The sequence below is a fragment of the Opisthorchis viverrini genome, assembly GCF_000715545.1.
Source record: "Opisthorchis viverrini unplaced genomic scaffold opera_v5_115, whole genome shotgun sequence".
In the NCBI taxonomy this organism is placed as follows: domain Eukaryota; kingdom Metazoa; phylum Platyhelminthes; class Trematoda; order Opisthorchiida; family Opisthorchiidae; genus Opisthorchis; species Opisthorchis viverrini.
Window position 1 is genome coordinate 60,853 of NW_008751773.1, and position 19,185 is coordinate 80,037.

Consider the following 19,185-nt stretch of genomic DNA (forward strand, 5'->3'; position numbering starts at 1 on the left):
CAGTCCTATATGACGAGTCTCTTCAAGGCCGATACTGGTCATGTTGCTACTAAGGCACCGAAGAGCTAATTGAAAGCATACCGTTCCTTCGGATTGACTCTTTCATTCGGAAAAGAAGCAGGTCATTGTATCACCGAAATTCCCTGATGTAACGTTGCTCGTGCCGAGGGAGAGAGATTTCCTGCAAAGTTGTGTGTGGGAAGAAACCCGCTGTTGGTAAACAGTGCATTGCCATCGCTTAAGCCTAGGCTTGTAACAGCTTATTGGTTAAGGCGCGAAATTACTAACCGGAGGGTCCGTGGTTCGAACTTACCCCCACTCATTTTGACTGCTCTTGTCTATGCTTGGCAGCGCGGTGATATCTCAGCTCTCGCACTTCCTTTGTTAGTATGGCAGTTATGAATCAAATGGGTGTTACAGCTGAACGATTAACAAGCCTATAGAAGCCCGATTTGGTTCATTCCTGTAAACCTCTTATTCAGGTTGCCAGTTTGTCTTGGACCATTTTTGTCTTAGCTTTTCATAGTCGGCACTCTATCCTTCACGATGTCCGTCAAATAAACTCTATTCAAACACCAAACGCGTATCTTTCCCAGACCGCTCACTTCTAGGGTGAGCTGAAGAGAATGATTGCAGTCTTAAGGGCTCTAATCGGTAATGCACAAAAGTGCACGTTCTCCTTTCAGAGAGCAGCTCACTCAAGTTTTCTGCCTAGCTGTTTACATTACGGCCTGCGAATAGGACAGGCTTTTCTAGAGACGTTAATCTCGTGTTGTACATTTAGTGTCCCATCAGAAAGCTCATTTCTTTCATTAGGTTGCTAGTCTAGTTCGTTTTAGATATGTGATGGTAGATTTCCGTTGTCCAAATGTGGTCACTGTACCAGCATGTATACTGGACAGGGTAACAAGCGTACTGCATTATAGGTGCCGAAGCAGCGGGTGTTCTGCGGATGGATTGAAATCAATGGCGTCCTTTGCTTTGGTTATACTCAAGATGTGGAATCGATATGCCATCCCTGAGCGTATTATGCTTTGCGACCAAGTAAATATCGTGTAAGCTTATATTGGCCGACAGACAGGAAAGAAGTCAAGCCATGTTTTTGGATCTGTTCTATCCGATCGCGGCAAAAAGTGCTGGACCGAGAAGTTCGTGGACGATACGTCATCGTGTAAGGTTATATTGGCTACCCGACAGGAAAGAAGTCAAGCCATGTTTTTGAATCTGTTCTATCCGATCGCGGCAAAAAGTGCTGGACCGAGAAGTTCGTGGAATCACGATACGTCTTGCCTCCCTGAGGTTGATAATGACATTTTGAAACTATATGATCGTGATTAGTGCACGTGATCCAACGCTATGCTAGACAGAAGGAGACTAAGGCAAGTTCTAAACCGAATTTTGTGCACTCCTTCGCTCACTTTCGAAAAACGACATCTTCAAAGAACGTGTCGGTCGAGGTCATCCCCATTCTCGCATGCCATGATGTTGGAATTGTAATAGCAAAAAGAACGTCCTAGAGCGTGTTTTCTTTTTTCCCCTTAGCAAGAAACCCTAGGACACCTTCGGTTTGATTGCAGATTCGTTCATTACTATACCATTACGAAATCTTACGTGTGCAACCATGGCAACACGACTATTTTTCGTTAAGATGTTTACCGCTAGTCCCCGTTGTTACTTCTGGAAGGGATCTGATGCACGCTCCGTGCGTGGTACCTGATTGGCTATTGGATTTGCTGATGGGCTACCTGGATCCGGCTGCTGCTCACTATTCTCATCGTCCTGACGTGTACGAGGTGCGGCAAAACTGGTTCGATACGTTCCTCAGTCCGGAACACTTGAAATCCGCCTTCCCTCAATATGAAGTTGAATTTATTGACAAACGTCGTTGGAGTAAACGGACAACACAGGAAAAGGAATCTGGAGAGGATTATGGTGAGTGAACATTTTGTTTTCGGCTCATGAGCCGCCATTTACGCTCTCCGTACATATATCCTTGCCGACTTACTTCTGGAAGGGATCTGATGAATACACGCTCCGTGGTACCTGATTGGCTATTGGATTTGCTGATGGGCTACCTGGATCCGGCTGCTGCTCACTATTCTCATCGTCCTGACGTGTACGAGGTGCGGCAAAACTGGTTCGATACGTTCCTCAGTCCGGAACACTTGAAATCCGCCTTCCCTCAATATGAAGTTGAATTTATTGACAAACGTCGTTGGAGTAAACGGACAACACAGGAAAAGGAATCTGGAGAGGATTATGGTGAGTGAACATTTTGTTTTCGGCTCATGAGCCGCCATTTACGCTCTCCGTACATATATCCTTGCCGACAATAAAGAAATGTTTAGGATATCGTTGATTGTCTTACTTTTTCTTGAGAGACTGTATTTCGAACCAGTTCAACTCTCAGTTTCTTTGAACGCATTCTGATTCGTGAAAACCGTGGTCTTTTGTTCAAAGAGAGTCAACTGTAAGCAGATTAATGCATTTATCATTTGGTCTGGCTTTTGTTGTGTCCTTGTCGCCAATGAAGTTCATCCTTATTTCACGTTTTCAACATTTTTTATATATTCATTGTTATAATAAATGTATTTTCCCTTACAGATGAATGTGCACCCCCCGGCCCACCTTATAAATTGGTGTTTCCTCCATTATCGGACGATCCAAGTGCGAAGGCTGAAGCCATGGTCCCTGTGGATATGATTGCTCCCTCAGAAGCAACTAATTCTACCGACAAAAAGGACCCAAGTGCCACGCCCACGGTCCGACCGAAACTGGTGGCCGAGGCATATGAACCACCCCTTCACCCGCCTTGGCACCTGTTGGCTCGGGCTGGCGGTCATATGCCCAGCAATATTTACACTGCCGGTGCCAAACCCGGTAATCTGGTCCCGTTTACTCCGGCTCAAGTAGAAGCCATCCGCTCTGGAATGCAGCCAGGCCTGACGCTGGTAGTGGGACCGCCGGGTACTGGAAAAACCGATGTGGCCGTGCAGATTATTCACAATCTGTATCACAACTTTCCAAATCAACGGTAGGTTGTGGCTCATTTGTATTAGGACGCGGCGAGGGGGATATCTCAGTTGAGTGAAAGGGAATCCCGTCAGGTTTAAATCCCAATGCTCACGTTACCAGAATTCGGTTCATGTTTGCCAGTACTTCTAAGCATGGATTGTGGAACATTGAGTGTGGTTATGGCGATTTCCAGTAGCTGCAACGTGTGGCCAGTCCAGAAAATACGATCCACGAGTAGTTCCGCCGTCCATGGCCCTCAGCGTTTTTTTTCTTTTTTTCTCCTGTATTTTTTTTCATTGTATTCTCCTTGTGACAAACTGAGCAATTTTCGTTTCGTGATAAGATCCTGTGTTACTCATATTTTGTCACCAACAGGTCACAAAAGTTGAGCAGATGATGTGCATACACCAACTCACAGACCATAATTTTATTGCTTCAAGTTCCACAAGCAAAAACACTGGCATACTCTAGTGGGGTGGCAATGTAGAAGCCATTGGCCCAGCAAAAAAAAACAAGAACAAAAACGCGTACTTGCAACACTGATGGGTAAGCAACTCGTCGTCTAAGTTTCTCATACTATGGATCGGTCAGGCTGTGAAGGAGACTAATCAATTAGTCAAATCTTATCTATAGCAACCGAACCGAATAAAATGCTAAGAATAACACACCTGACAAGAGATTATCTTTTCTTTTGGTATAGCATGGTTACTGTATCACTAAGAACGACATAAACACATGTGAGCCGGGTGCGTCATGTTTAATTGGGACATGACTTACTGTGGGCCAACTCTAGCTGACGTCTCCGCACAGTATGCAAAGCACAGAGTGCTGCCGGGGTAGCAGAAGTCTTCGCAAGAGGCTATGCTGTGCTCATTGCAGGCTGCCCGTTTTTGTAAACCTTGAATAGGTAGGTAGGAGGCAATTGTGTTGGAATCCTCTGTATTCCGACGTTAGGGAGATGCCTCTGAGACAATTGCTCCTATTCTTTCCCCGAATGTGCACATTAAGTGCGGTAATTCGCAAAATTTTGGACACCGATCTTTGGCTAGTACATCTTTGTTTGGTAACGGGCACTTCGAGCTGGAGACATGACCGACGCTTGCGCGCAAATCTTAGTCGGATCGAACATAGCTGGAACTAAGACGTAACCGTGCTAACTTCAAACTTTCCGAAAATGGTTCCACGGATGTGTACTTGATCCTCCATGTCGTAGCAAAGGGATTTGATAATGGAAAGCGATCCAAAGAGCCTCCCTGTTCACAGAGATGATGGCTTTTTTGGGGTTGGCAGGCAGGCTTTATAGTGGTTTGTCTTCCTCTCGGAATTCGGGGTGTAGATGTGTTGCAAAGATAAGGCCGATTCTGCTGCATCAGTTTCAGAATTTTTATTGTTTTTGATGGCTTCTTTACAGGGTATCAATGTCCAGCCTTTTGAGTAGTTTTCATTTTTGGAATTTGCGCGTAGTGTGGAGCAGTTTGGTCCCTTAGTCGTTGTACGCCTTCTCCGCTGTGACGTCCTCAAATCCTTATGGGACTTTCGATTTTCCAGATTGTGCATATCAGGTGGAAAAAATTTGTCTGTCAAGATTGATTCACCCATTTCTGCTGGAAGTTAGGTTATCACCTTTCGAAGTTCAGACTTCGTAGGTGGCTTGGGATGGCTCAGCGTCCTGCAGGCTAGAGGCAACTGCAAGATCTTACTCCGCCCTAGATGAACTGTTATTTTTGAAGAATGTGTCTTCTGAGGTGTCAGACGCTCGACCGGTCGGGATGTCCTGAATGCTTCAGAGATGCTGCACTTCTTTCAGTGCTCCGAAAATTCTATCGTAGGACTTTCGATCTGTGTTGGATTGGATCCTCTGCTGTCCGCGTAAGGCCCCAACAGTTTGGTCATCGCACAGCAAAGCCTCGCTAGAGCTAAAAATCCAGTGTTTGCCTAAGCGCCTCGCTAAAAACTCTTCATCGACCAGGAAAGATGCAGATACACCACTTTCATTAAAACAGGTCTCAACGTCTTTCCAGCTGTTTTACTCGCAACCGTTCGGACATCATCCTTGATCCGTGTTCATCACTCGTCTTGCGCATGGGGACTGTTGAATTGGACAGCCCGTCTATCGGAATGTCTGCATGGTTCACCGATCCGACATCTGTTTTGGTGTCCTTTGTGGTTGATAATAACTTGATCCCACAACTGGAATCCCTCTCCAAGGCAGATCTTATGGTAATCTGCGCCACATATCGCCCGGAGTATTAAAATTACTTTGGAATCGCCTTATCGGATGATGAAGCCATCCATATCGTATACTACCACTACCACTGGATAGTTCATCACCTGTTTCGCCTATCATGGGGCATGCATTTCCGTCTCCATCTTCCCACCAACTACCGTGCGAAGTTCCGTCAAGTAGAATGCTTCTGTAATCTTCCCTAATTTTCCAAACAGAGCAGCTAGTTTGATTCGATACCGCTTCTGTGTTTCCTAATAAAGCTTGTAACGACTTTCGGGTCTAGCGCTCGTATCCCTGTCATAGCATTCCATGTTAAAGTTCCTGATTGAACTTGACCGTCCACTGTTGTAACTTTCGAACATTCAGTGCGTTTCGGTTGTTACTTTTTCGGAGTAACAGTCTGAGCCATAATTCAACGGATCGATCCTCTCTTCTTGAGACAGTTCTCCCGAGGTCAACAACTCGAGAGCCTAGTTCAGTTGGTTGCGGAGGACCAACCTAGTCTGACGATGCAGGGAGTGAGGTTACTAATGTGCTGTCAGTAACGGTCGACAATTAGACAGGATTTAACCTGTCTTTCCTGGAGGATGACAACATTGTTATTTCCACAAAAATATGGGGATACTCGTCGCTTGGGTGAATCCCCTTTGTGTTCTTATACCTGTCACAACGAACAGTACCCAGTTATGTCCAAATCCCATCGCACTATAATTGCTTGTGGTGTGTGGCTGGCTGGTCTTGGTCGCTGATATCTGTTAGTCTTAGTGGTTACACCTTGAGGAACGAAATTCTCGCTACGCAGCCTGCACCTTTTGGTTGAAAATAAGTTAGTAATAATTTAAAAAAAAACATATTTGGCGAGCCTTGGAGAAATAGATGGACTTGTTGACACCGAGTGGGAGAACAGCCCTCACATCCTGATTAGCACAAACAACAGTGAAGTTATAAGGGATGGAAGCCTAAATTGCAAACTATCGACCGGAAAAAACAACAGGGACAATATGGAAAAATCCATGTCGCTTCACAGTACATTTCAGTCGATGTCACGCAGGATCTGAGCCTGTGATGTAACATGTTTTACCCGGTTGACTCTCCGTTCGGCAGTTTTTTCATGTCAGCTGACTGGTCGTGGCTGTATATTATGTACTCTGTGACTATTAATAGAACATTGCTGTACCCTTTTTGTGTGCTCTGTCCAGTGAATCTCTTGGACCTCCTCACGTGTTTGTCCTCATCCGTGCAAAAAATGCAACTGTAGCATGAGTCTACTGAGAACAAAAGCACACAACGTTGCAGCCGGTTATTGCCGCATTATGTGCGTAGAATTTCATGGGTACACCCAAAACAGGTTAAAAGGCGCCTAGAATTGCTGGTGTACAAGTCGAAATCATGTATCAGTCACCAGCTGTAAAGATAGAAATAACTGAGGCTGAGTGCGGAACTACTCAAACATCGGATGAATCGGACCAACAATCAGAGTTCTAATGGTTAGCGTCTCCAAATCTGAGGTTCCACGTCCTCTAGAATTCACTCCATTGAGAACCACTGCGGTAGTTCCATGCTATTTTGTAGTTGGTTGAAGCCAACCTGATGACCTACAGCAATGGCGCTGTTTAGCACTACTTCCTTGGAACACACCGGTTGAGTATGGGTTGTGTTTGTCAACTGCTAAATATGTTTACGATGGATACACGTGACTAAAATAGCTGGAGCACTGACCCACTGAGTGCCAGTGGATGATGCACATGCTTGTACAGGAACGCTCCGACAAGAAAATCCGCGATTCAGATTACTCAGACAGTAGCTCCATTTCTCATCTACTGCACACACACCAGTTTGAATGTGTTCAGTCGAGCGAATGGAATAAGTACGAACACTCTAATGTAACTTCGTACACATGGTCGGCATTCACACCCGCACTGATGGTGGTCCACCGCTATACCACTCTATAAATGACCTTACCTTTCGGTGTGTCGAAGAAGTTGGGAATGCCGGACATTACGACATTACGTATAGGTATCCGTGATCTGGACACTGATAATCTTGGGGGAACGTAAATCGTATTTCCTGAGTTCGTACGGCCTTCCTGTCGCGATGCTTCCCGTGCGGACTAATCAGAATAATCGCATCAGAGCAGTTCAATCAAGGCTGATGTGAACATTGACAATGGGAGTTCATACTGGGCCCATATTATGTGCAATTCATCAGTACATGAATCTTACTTTAGAGAGAAACACACACTATATGACATACTTTTTCAGATACTTTACAAACAAAACTTTTGGCTAATACCACTTATTAACTTACCCTGTACTTTGTTTACCAACAGCATCCTGATTGTCACCCATTCTAATCAAGCCTTAAACCAGCTGTTCGAAAAGATCATCGCACTGGATGTGGATGAACGCCATTTGCTGCGTCTGGGTCACGGTGAAGAAAGCCTGGAAACGGAGAAGGATTTCTCACGTTATGGTCGCGTCGACTATATACTTTCTAAACGTATACAACTCCTTCAAGAGGTCTGTCGCTATTATCTACTTATGTTTATTTTCTGCTGTTGAGATGTATATTATTGGCGCACTCGTGTGTTCATCTGCTCTTTCGTTAACACCGCCATACTGCTCCTGAAGAAGAGCGAACAAGCGATATTCGATTAATTAAACTTTTCGTTACCGTCATCTTGTGTATGCCACTGTTATTGTCACTCAAAACGCGGCCTTTGACTACAACAACTCGAGGTAGTTCTCGAGGATGGTGATCTACACCTAAGCAATTAGGCAATATCTCAACCCTCCTACTTTGTTCGCATTTCAGCTGTGCACCGAAAGACAATTTATTTCTGTTTGAGTACACAAATGAACTCTCTCGACCTATTTTCACTATTTTATGTGAAGGATATGAGAGGTCTCCGTACACTCCGTAGGACATTTCCACAAGAGTTTCGACACCCAGTCCCATCGGTATTTTTTGCGAATCACTTTTATATGTTAATCCTGCTGCATGTTCTCGTTTCATACTTCTGCTTGCTTCACAGGTAATGCGTCTCGCGAAAACCTTTCATCACCCATCAATCTCTACAGATACCGCTGCACCGGCAACAAATGAAACAGTGGACCCAATATCTGATCAAACGAATATAGACATGTACACCTGCGAAACGGCGCAGTATTTTTTCATCCAGGAAGTATTGTCTCGGTGGGAGGACTTTGTCAGCAAAATGGCGCTTCATGCTCCGTCCCAGTCCACATTGGAGGGTGGCCAGGACGGGAGAACCACCGTCTACGACCCGTCAATTGTACGATCTCAGTTCCCATTTACTGAGTTCTTTACTGGTCAATCGTTACCCGCACCAGAAGTTATGGCTCAACTATTCGCCGTAAGTTAGCTTTGGTATGCAATTTTGCAGTAACTGATCGTTACTGAAAGATTCAAACTGTCACATTCAGGTATGTGCTGGCTCCACCGGTCGATACGCTCACGATGATCAACTTCAGCATAAAACTTGTTTATTTTTGTGCCGGACGATTAGCTGGCAGATCGTTTACGGTGCTGAGTGATCATGTACATTTACTGTATCGAGTTCGCTTACTAAAACGCCTGATTGAACACTAGTCCCCTCTTGTTGACTGGTTGCATTCCCAACCACTTATTTTACTGGAACCTATGCCCCCTAACTCTCTCATCGCCTGGTGTATTCCGTGTGTTGGTTGCTTCATGTCTTTGGCTATTTCAGTTTTGATAGCTTCAACCATGTATTGTCTGTGACCAACCTGAGGATCGCATTGGTGTGATGGGTCTGTGCAGAAACCAGCATTTGAATTGCGAATTATTCTCAGTTCGTACGTTAAATGTCTTCGGACTGACCAATAGAAATAGCACTCCGTGATCATGAGTGTTGATAAAATCCATATAGCTGCGATTTTGCCATGCTCAAAATCCTTATATGTTCCCAACCGTACATCCACCCACTCAGATAACAGCCCTTAAAGAAAACTACTCACAAAATTACTGAGAACTCTGCTACAGCTCACGACTGGCGTCGCCCTTCTTGAAGCTCATCAGTTAGGCTCAAACCCAGGGTTTCCGTCAGTCTTACGTTCTTCTCGAACTTCGATTTTGGGGAATTCACGAGCCATACTTATTTACACACATTCTGGGTTTAACGAAAGTTTCATCTAAGGTCCGGTTGAGTCTTCCTTTGAAACTAGCTTGGTCTGAGAGTAAATGTATTTCGCGAACAACCCTGTCCCGTATGCACTTCAAGATCATTATGCTACCGATCTTACCGCAACTGTTCATCAACCCTTTCAACGTTCTAAGCTCTATAACTGTGTAGGCTGCGAGTAAACCCTCGCTTCTTTCGTGGCTAAACAAGGATTTTCGGCTTACAGGGCTTTATTCCTTTTTATCTATTTCCAAAAGCCTGCAGCTGCAAATTAGTTCGCGGCTCATAACTTCATATCCACTTTTCCCGACTTCAGGGTAACAGCTTGATCGAAGACATGGCAATGGCTCGAGCGTGCTTCCAATATCTCCACTCCATCTTTGTACAACTGGACGAATTTCGTGCATTCGAACTAATGCGCACAGGTACCGAAAGGGCCAATTACTTGCTCGTGCAAGAGGCTAAAATCATTGCGATGACGTGTACGCATGCAGCATTACGCCGTCGAGATTTAGTCCAGTTGGGCTTCACTTACGACACGATCATAATGGAAGAAGCCGCACAAATTTTGGAGATCGAAACATTCATTCCGCTTTTGTTGCAGAATCCTGACTTGGCTGGACGCAACCGCCTGAAACGTTGGATTATGATTGGAGATCACAATCAATTGCCACCCGTCGTCCAAAATCAGGTGCGACCCGCAATTGTGAAACGCTCACTCATGTACTAACGTACACTTGATATGTTCCGGTCGAATTTACCAAACTGTGATTCATCTTTCCTGGTTTTAATATCAATGCCCCTTGGAGCTACTCCGATCTCATAATTCATAGCTCGATCGAGAAATCAAGTCTGTTTATGTCATATTAGGCCTGCCTGACAACTCCAAATGAGATAGCTCAGTGGTTAAGGCGCAAAATTACTGTCCTTAATGTCTTTGGTTCGAATCACACCCCAGCATTGTTATTATTTATTTATTAATCGACTAGTCCCTGCTAAAGGCTTTTTAAGGTCTGTATGCGCATGTGGTTTGGAACTATCCGTGCCAGCTATACAGTGGTGCCCGTAAGTAGGGATTTCTACAAGTCGACTGCACTGTAGAGCCTCAAAGGTGTTGTCGATCAACGACAACCTACTCTGCGGGCCCCCGAAGAGAAACCACCTTACAGGAGAAGCGGAATCCCCCTATTTCAGAAGAAATGATTGTTTGACTTGCGTCGCTTTGAAAAAAGATCAACAAGCCTTTCTGTGACGTATTAGCAACCTTACTTTGTCTGAAGCATGTTACGCCTCCTTCAAATATGGTCATGTATTCCGCTGTTCTTTGCCACCATTCCATGCAGGCATTCAACAACTATTCGAATATGGGTCAGTCTTTGTTCGCGCGGCTTGTAAAACTGGGTGTCCCAACTGTTCAACTCGATGCTCAAGGTCGAGCTCGCCCCAGTCTTTCTTGTCTATACAGCTGGCGCTATCGGATGTTGCGAGATCTTCCGCATACCATCAGTGAGCCCAGATTCCGGTTAGCTAATCCGGGATTTCGATATGACGTGCAGTTGATCAACGTGGATGACTATAAAGGTAGAATTCATTTCTCGTTTCTTTTATGTTTGCTGCCACATTCTCCCTCTAACTCAGGTATCTCAATGACCCCTTTGTTTGAATTTTCAATCCTAGTAATAGACCAGTGATCAACAACCTTCTAGAAACTTTAAATAAGTTTCAATTTCACACGCTTTGATGTTTTGCCATTGTTGAAGTGTGTAATATCAATGTGCCACATAATTATTAAAGACCGGTAAGGAATCTAGCACCTTTTGAATAGAAGCCTAACTTGACGCAATTAGGGTGAAATGACAACATTTTGAGAGAGATCGGAGCCGCTTCGGAGCCGTTACTCCCTGTTACATTGATGCATGTGGGGTTCTGGGATTCTCCGTGCATTTACCTCATTAATCCACAGCGGAATACTGTCAACAGAATTGAGAACTCTGCTTGACTTGGGCAATCGGCCGGACGTTAATATGGCCTGGAAACGCAAAGAAAACTAGCTTAAAGTAATATAGACTAAGAGCAATTCGTTATATTTTTAATGGAAACTGCAGGTGCTTGTATTACAGGGAACACACAGACAACTGAGGACAAGATGGGAATTGGTAGTCCGAATCTATCTCGTAACACTTATTTTTTCAAAGTCTCATCTAGCAACTGTAGCTATATATGTGAGTAAAATATGGTTCATTGAAGTGCAGAAGTACTGTCCCAGTGTATCGAAGCACTGAGTCGTTTGTAACGAGTAGTGGGTTTGTCGATCCAGTGCTTTCAAGTGACGTTTTTGGCAGCTCAAGTCACAGGCGCTTGAGCAGTTCTGCCCAATTGTCTAAGTATTCTATGAGACAAACATAGAGTTGAATGACTCACACATCTTGCGTCACACTCATAAATGAACCAACAGATAAAAACAGGTACCTGATTATCGATCTGGCTATTTTGCAGACGGCGATGCACAAAATACCGCTCTTATGTAAAGCTTCGGTTTCCGCCGAATGATGTATGCAGCCCAACTGTTTCTGAAAAACAATTTCAGACTATCTTTTATTTTGTACCACTCTGTCCCATGGTTGTTCAACAGTTCAACATCCATGAAGTTCATCCTGAATGGTGCCATACTTGCAGAATTTACCTGATCCTTAATCAGGGTTCATTTGTGTTGGATATCCTCGAAGGGGTTGCAGTCTGCGTAACCCTGGTTAGGCGAAAAATATATCTCATCATAAACTAGCAACTCCTCTCTCCGACATGGAGGGTTGATTGAGCCAATGCCCCCCTCCTGTGTGGGGTTTTGATGTTTCCGAGGCGTTTGTGGTCTACCTTGACCAGGGTGTTTAAACTTAGGAGCAGGAAGGCGTTCCAGAGACCTAGAGCCAATCCATCATCGTTTATTTATTCAAAAGGGGTCCTGGACTCAGTTTCTTCGATCAGGGATGCGGCTGCTTGTTTCGACGGGACTGTGACGCCTGACCCTAGCGTCGCGCTCGACACATATCCGAGAGCAGCAGACAGAATTTTGGCCTTGTGGAGTATGCGTTTACCACATCGCGTCACGTCAAGAGCTCCAAGGCCATTTAAACCGTTGTTCTCGTTATCACACTAGAGACTATTAATAGGCGCAGCTAAATTTGGAATATCAATAACGTCTTTCTTACCAGGTGTTTCATTACACCGAAGATATACCCAGCTTGTATCTCGAATGTCAAACCACCCTCCGTTTCCACTGTGAGTGATACTCAGGAGTGAAACATCCTTAAACACGGAGTTTGATTCTGCATCATCATGACCAGTTAACTGGAGACGATTCATGTTATCTAGATCTGTCGATCATTCAGCCATTTCTCACTCGCCTCCCACTTCCTCGCCCTTCATTATCTATCTGCATCTTCTGCATATTCAGGAGTTGGCGAATCTGAACCGAGTCCGTTCTTCTTCCAAAATCTTGCCGAAGCCGAGTACGTTGTGGCTGTCTACATGTATATGAGAATCCTGGGCTACCCGGCTGAACGCATCACCATACTGACCACGTACAATGGTCAGAAACATTTGATTCGTGATGTGGTCGCCGCACGGTGCGCGAAAAATCCACTGTTGGGTCAGCCGAGTAAAATCACAACCGTGGATCGATTTCAGGTTGGTCCATCTGCGATATTTTGAGATTGATGGCCTGTGGACTATGCAATGTGTTGATCCAGGCGCATGTCGTATTTTTGGATCCATTCGCCCATCGTACTGAGTGCTTCAATTTCCCTTCAACACTGCTTGAAATTGTTCCCTCTGTACCATAAAATAGCTAGGTTGTCATTTTGGAACGGATGTTTTCTCCCAAGCTGGCCAACTTAGTGGCTAGATACCTTAATTCCTGTGATTCTGTTAGTCTTTTACGATGGTTGTCTACCATTGTTTGCGATGAACCGATGATCGTCTCTGTCAGATTATCAGCTATCAATACTCTTGAGAGGTAAATTTTAATTCGGGTTGTACCGCAACACGAGCTCATTCTAGCTACAGTGAGCTTTAAATTCAAGATTATAACAGGAAGATACGTTTATTGAATGGAACTTGGGACGCTTTTGTTAAACTCTGTCCGTTAGACTCTCATTCCGGAGAGTGGAAACTATGAAAGTGACTCCTTAGCTACAATTCAGCTACAGTGTTTCAAATTGTGAGGAGCTATGATCGAAAGAGGTGTTGGTGGAGTCAGGGACTCCAACGAAGCAGAAAAATTTATCAACACTGATAGATATTTAAAACTGAATCGCATGTTTCATTCAGCAAGCTAGTTGTCGGCCTTTTTAGTCAGCTACATTAATGTTCGTTTTCCGGATTCCAGCGACTTATTATCAGTGACAGCTTGTCACGGGACGCCTCGATTTGATTGATTCCAATACTACTCAAAGTTCGATTGAACGGAGGTGCTTTGAATGTAGACAATGTGTGTGTGCCCTTCTGGGTCATTGAAATCCCGACAGTGCTCATTCCAAAAACCTACTGCCGATTGCAAAGCATATTTGATGATTAGACTCGCAGACTGAATGTAATTTGACCGGGTCCTCTAAGTGTTCTCGTTCGTTAGACGGAGGTTACACAAGGTTCTATTCATTTTGCTCTTCCCTAGTCCGATATTTAATCAATATTCACGCTGCTTGCTCTCAAATGAGAAGAGATGCTTTCTAGGGCTATCGTAATCATTCCGTTTCACATTTTTCTAAAAACACGCAACATTTGTTTGACACATTCTATGCAAGAAATGTAAACGAGTTTTAATATGATTCCTATACTGGAAGAATCGGTTCAAATAAGATGGCATGGTAGTTAGACTGACTCTGTATAGTCGAGCAAATGACTCTCTGTAAGCTTGAAAGTGTGCATGTGCTAGAGCAAGCGAGTAACTTGGAAGTCTGGTGTAACTATTCTTCCGCACTCCTAAAATTTTATGCCTCGAATCTCATGGATTAGGTCCTCAGCTACAAAGAGATCCCTCGGAAGTGGTCGCGAGATGATTTGGACACAAATATCCGCTCAAGCAAGGTGGGCCCAGACGAAGCTACCGTAACCTTGCTTTTTTGAATTCAAACAGATTGTAAGGTAGCCCTCGCATTTATGCGTTTATTTTAAAAAGTCGGTTATGTAGTTAATCGCTGGAAAAATTAAGGGATCTGAGAGGAAGGAAGTTATTTTGCGAAGAATATTACTGGAACTTGACGGAGACGACAGAGAGCTACCACGGTGGAGGAATGCTCTCTATATGGGCTGGTGATTCGTTGCACCTGTCACTCTCGTGTCGTCACCACTGTGGTGCTATTTCCAACTTGACTGAGTTTCCTTATTAACCAGAAATTCCTCGTGTGACGATTTACTCTACCGCTGTGTACCTTTCTTCCTTACTTACAGGGCCAACAAAACGATTATGTGCTGGTTTCCCTGGTACGTACAAGAACAGTGGGTCATTTACGTGATGTACGGCGTCTAATTGTAGCCCTATCTAGAGCTCGTCTCGGGCTTTATGTGTTCGCGCGTATTGATCAGTTCGCCACGTGCCCCGAACTGAAACCTGCATTCGATTTGCTCATGAATGTGCGGGGACCAGGTTGGGCTAGGCCACCACAACTGCATTTAACTCCATGGGAATGCTGGATTGTAAGTTGCCTGTAATATTTAGAGTTCTGTTTTATACTTCGAAACGAACGTACTTATCACCTCAGTAGTATTCTTATCATTTTCAAACATCTGTTTGTGCATTATATGGAGCCTCTAGTTTGTTGTGAATTCCCCATAGAGTGACCCTGATGACCGTATTTTAATCGGCTGCGTAAGAAGCTTCACTTTGGTACCTCTTCAAGCCGTAAGATTAGTAGACAGTGTATCCAAGAGCTGGAAGTGAAGTGTTAAACTCTGCTTTTGATGGGTGGTGTTGTTGCGCCCCAATAAAGCTTAAAGATGCGCCCACCTTTAAACTCTGACAGCGCGATAACGCTGTAAGGTTTTGAATTTGCGTTTTGAAATTCTCCGTTAAAAGAGCAACAGTGTCCATTTATGAACTGAAAGACAGTTTTCGGTGTTACTCTGAAGTGGTGACACATCTGTTGGTTGTCAGCATTTCATTTGGTGAATATCTGCATTTTTTATAAGCTCAGCATTCGGTAGTACGCCTCAAATACCGTCATGCATCAAACTGCCAAAGTATCACTTTCCACGTCGTGTTCCTGACTGGTCTTTGAGTCTAATCGGACAACAGGTTGATGTGGATATTTTATCGCGCTTAACTCCGATTCAGGGAGTTAACTAAGACTTTAGTTTATTTGTGCCCCCGACATCTATCGGCGCATCTGTCGGACGCTATGTCCAGCGAACTCTTTTACACAATATTGTGTTTGCTTTTGGGAAGATGGATTCTCAGATTCCGAGAATGATCTTTGTCCGTTCCTCATCATTTGGTGGATTCTTTAGCAAAGCGGTTTCCTCAGGACTGTATGGATTGTGATGCTATCAATGTTCCCTAATCGGTGCACAACTTGTCCACCCAGTCAGCAATACTGAGTGTTTCCATCATGAATCTCAATTTTATCGTAGTAAACAAAAACACTTGGAATTCACACCACTCAGCTTTCACATACCACAGAACCCACCACGAAGCTGAAATTCACAAAAGCAACCATAGAAAACTGGGAAGAGTGAGGTTTAATGCAATTTTCACTATCCTTAGAGCCTAGCCACGGCAATTTACCGGTTCTTTCACCCCTTTTTATCCGACGTACGTCGCAAGACCATTATCAGTAATGATTTCCTCATGAAGACACATTTCCATCCGTTTGTTCGCACAGTTTTATCGTGTTGGAACTGTTTCACCCTCTTGTTTTGTCGTCTCAGGATCCTCAAAGTCCAATGGCTGCATCATCCCAGCGATTACAAACTGATATGATTACGCAGTCTCCTGTGGTCATCCGAGATATGTTGCACATGACTACGTATGTTCATCAACTGTATGAAGAACGGGTTAATGTGCTGATGGCAAAATTGGAAGCACAAAAAGCGCAGGCAGCTAAGGCTGTTGTTAAAGCTTTAGCGGAAGTTAGGCAACAAAGCGCGGATGTGACGCAACAGAATGAGCCACCATCTCCAGGCTTCCCGGCCACAGACATTGAAATGAAGTCACAACCAGATTCCAGCGATGTTGATGTGCATTCAGATCCAGACATCGAGCGCAGAGAGTCTGAATCCACTGGGTCTGTGCCCACGGCGGACTGATTTTGCATTGTTCGAGCTTTTCTCGCAACCTTGTATAATAAATTCATTCGTTTTGTACAAACTTGTCTTTTCCGACTAATTTTGAGATTAGTTCGCGGTAGGTATGCCCTCAGTTTGTCCCTGTGTCTGGCCTGCTTGTGCGCATATAAGCTTTTTAGTTGTTGCCTCTCATTCAGCCAAACAGATATTGCGTCAACGTGCCGTTTCTACAACGAAATATTGGAGATACTACTAATAAATAACTACTAACTAATAAATCTGAACCAATGACTTAGTGAGTTTGCGCTGCGTTATCTACTGTTTCAGAGTAATCCAACCAGTTGGGAGGGGAATCTCTCCTCATTTGTCCTGACCAGTTTGTTTCCCCCAAAGAGACTGACGCAGAGCGGGTCTTGTGTCCTCGATATTGTACCCACCGTGGTGTTTGCTCGGGGAGGAAATGCTCAATCACCAGATAGTTCTTCGATTTCTTCAGAAAGATGTCAACTAGGGTTGTATCTCTTGTAATTCCCTCAGTGCTTGGCTATATTCCCTCCGCCATTTTCTGGTGACTTAAGTCGTAGCAGCTGGTGCGAATTTTCTTCACACCAGTAACACTTACGTGCCTGTAAACAGAGTAATGTGCGGTCCTTTCGTAGTTGATTAGTGAGACACTACCTGCATTAATATATTCACAAAGGTAATTAAATATATCGAGGAATTAATAAACGGCGAGTGGACATCAACGGAAACCAACTTTTGAGCTATGAAGTGTCCATCAAGGTTTAGATGCCCCTCTCATACTGTAGGGGTCAAAGCAAGAGGCCCGAGCAGGAAATGATGTCTGCGAAACGGTTCGCAGGGTTGATCTCTCAAGGGCTCTCCCGTTGTACAACAAAAACCGGAAATATTTGCCTTTTTTTAACCCATGTTAAGTAGAACACACCATCCGAGAGTGAACCCGAAAAACGTTTGACCCAAGCCATCCACCCTGGTGCTTACTCCACTCCACTCTTCATCATATAACCTTGGACAACGTTTCGTCACTGACGTTTGTTTCACGCCTGCTGTTGAATACGGTGTTTGAGATCTTGATAATTCACAGTCAGTGTTCTATTGCTGCGTTTATGAAACGGCGTAGATGCCTCCTGCGTTCCTGCACTTTTTAACACCAATGGGTTCACCGGGTGCGTTTCTTGCCAGTCGCGAAGTCTATCTTCATTGTTTACGCTGGTCGCAACTGCATCCATGTTGCCCACCATTTCATCTCAAACAAGGAACTGCCGTTGTATTAATACATGTACACACCTATTTATTTTGTTTAAGTCAGTTCGTGGGTCAGTTCACCGTGACAATTTTCTCGCATATTCTTTGCTTCCCCAGCGCAGTCATTTACTGTTTCTAGTCATCCTCGGTGCTTCACCCTTACAGTTATGCCTCCCACAATGCCTTAAGAATGTCGACGAGGAATTACATAATTTAGCGCACGATTCTCCACTTGATTGTAACCTGATTAGCTGCGAATGAGGGAATTTTCCGGTCACGTCAACCTCCACAAGATTCTTGTTGTCTGTTCAAGCTAGTCGAAACTGGGGTCAGACTTTTGCTACTTACAGAATGCTAGTAAATGGAGAAGAAGCAAACGAACGAAGCTATCACTGGTCAGTGCCACGAAAATATGTCACTGATTTGACTGTGCTTGTGAAGTCTTGATAAGTCCGCCCAATTTCTCCGACAAGTCATCCCCATTAAACGAGTTATGGATATTCCAATCCACATAAATGCACATCGCGGCGCGAAGATGCTCACTTGGACCTCGTGGATTATATCCTCCCCGACAGTCAGAGAGATAAAGTCAATCGGCTTAGCTCACTAATGGTACACAATCTACTGCGATTCAAACAAAGGCTTAGGGGAGAGGTCGGAGTGTCAGGAACTAAAATGCAAGCTAACGGTCTCATTTTCCATGTAGTTCTGGTTTTTCCTCAAAGAAAAATTGTGGTAGCGGGAGCCGGGTTTTTGATAGGACGGTAGTTCATCATCTGATCGAATCGCAAGTTAGAACAGGCAGAGTCTACAAGTCCACGTAGGATGTTTAGAAAATATGCTGCACACCATAATTCAGCCTGAGCGAAGTTTCTTGGTACTGAACGAGTCATTTTCTCGATGTCAGGGATGGGCGGCACAGCACATTACTTAGTAACGTGAATTGGACAATATGAGACTCAATGATTTCAATCCAACTTGTTCACGAAGTCCGGTGTGCTAATTTTGTGACGTTTGAAAACGGTCTTACTCACCTACGCTATGCGAGACCACAATTCTTGTTTTATGCTGGTCTTGGCAGCAATTTTTCGAAGTGGAAAGTTCGAACGGACTTTACGAAACGATAACGGTACCCAGCAGTCTGTCGCACACCCGACCACCGAACTATGAATCTGATGCCCCAGCACGGCAAAGTTGTCAATTGCTCTGCAATAAGTGAACCATTAATGGACCG

General features: G+C 44.3%; 1 protein-coding gene across 1 annotated transcript in view; it reads left to right on the forward strand.

The window, feature by feature from the left end:
- The window catches only part of T265_05901 (hypothetical protein), a gene marked incomplete at both ends in the record, with an annotated part of 34,827 nt that extends 17,960 nt beyond the window's left edge, over positions 1–16,867 (forward strand). Inside the window, 9 exons of the mRNA XM_009171036.1 lie at positions 2,015–2,262; positions 2,605–3,034; positions 7,572–7,761; positions 8,277–8,618; positions 9,724–10,098; positions 10,751–10,988; positions 12,859–13,091; positions 14,853–15,098; positions 16,329–16,867. Of these exons, the coding sequence (XP_009169300.1) occupies positions 2,015–2,262; positions 2,605–3,034; positions 7,572–7,761; positions 8,277–8,618; positions 9,724–10,098; positions 10,751–10,988; positions 12,859–13,091; positions 14,853–15,098; positions 16,329–16,706 (2,680 nt within the window). The remainder of the gene's footprint in view (positions 1–2,014; positions 2,263–2,604; positions 3,035–7,571; positions 7,762–8,276; positions 8,619–9,723; positions 10,099–10,750; positions 10,989–12,858; positions 13,092–14,852; positions 15,099–16,328) is intronic.
- Between the last annotated feature and the right edge of the window lie 2,318 nt (positions 16,868–19,185).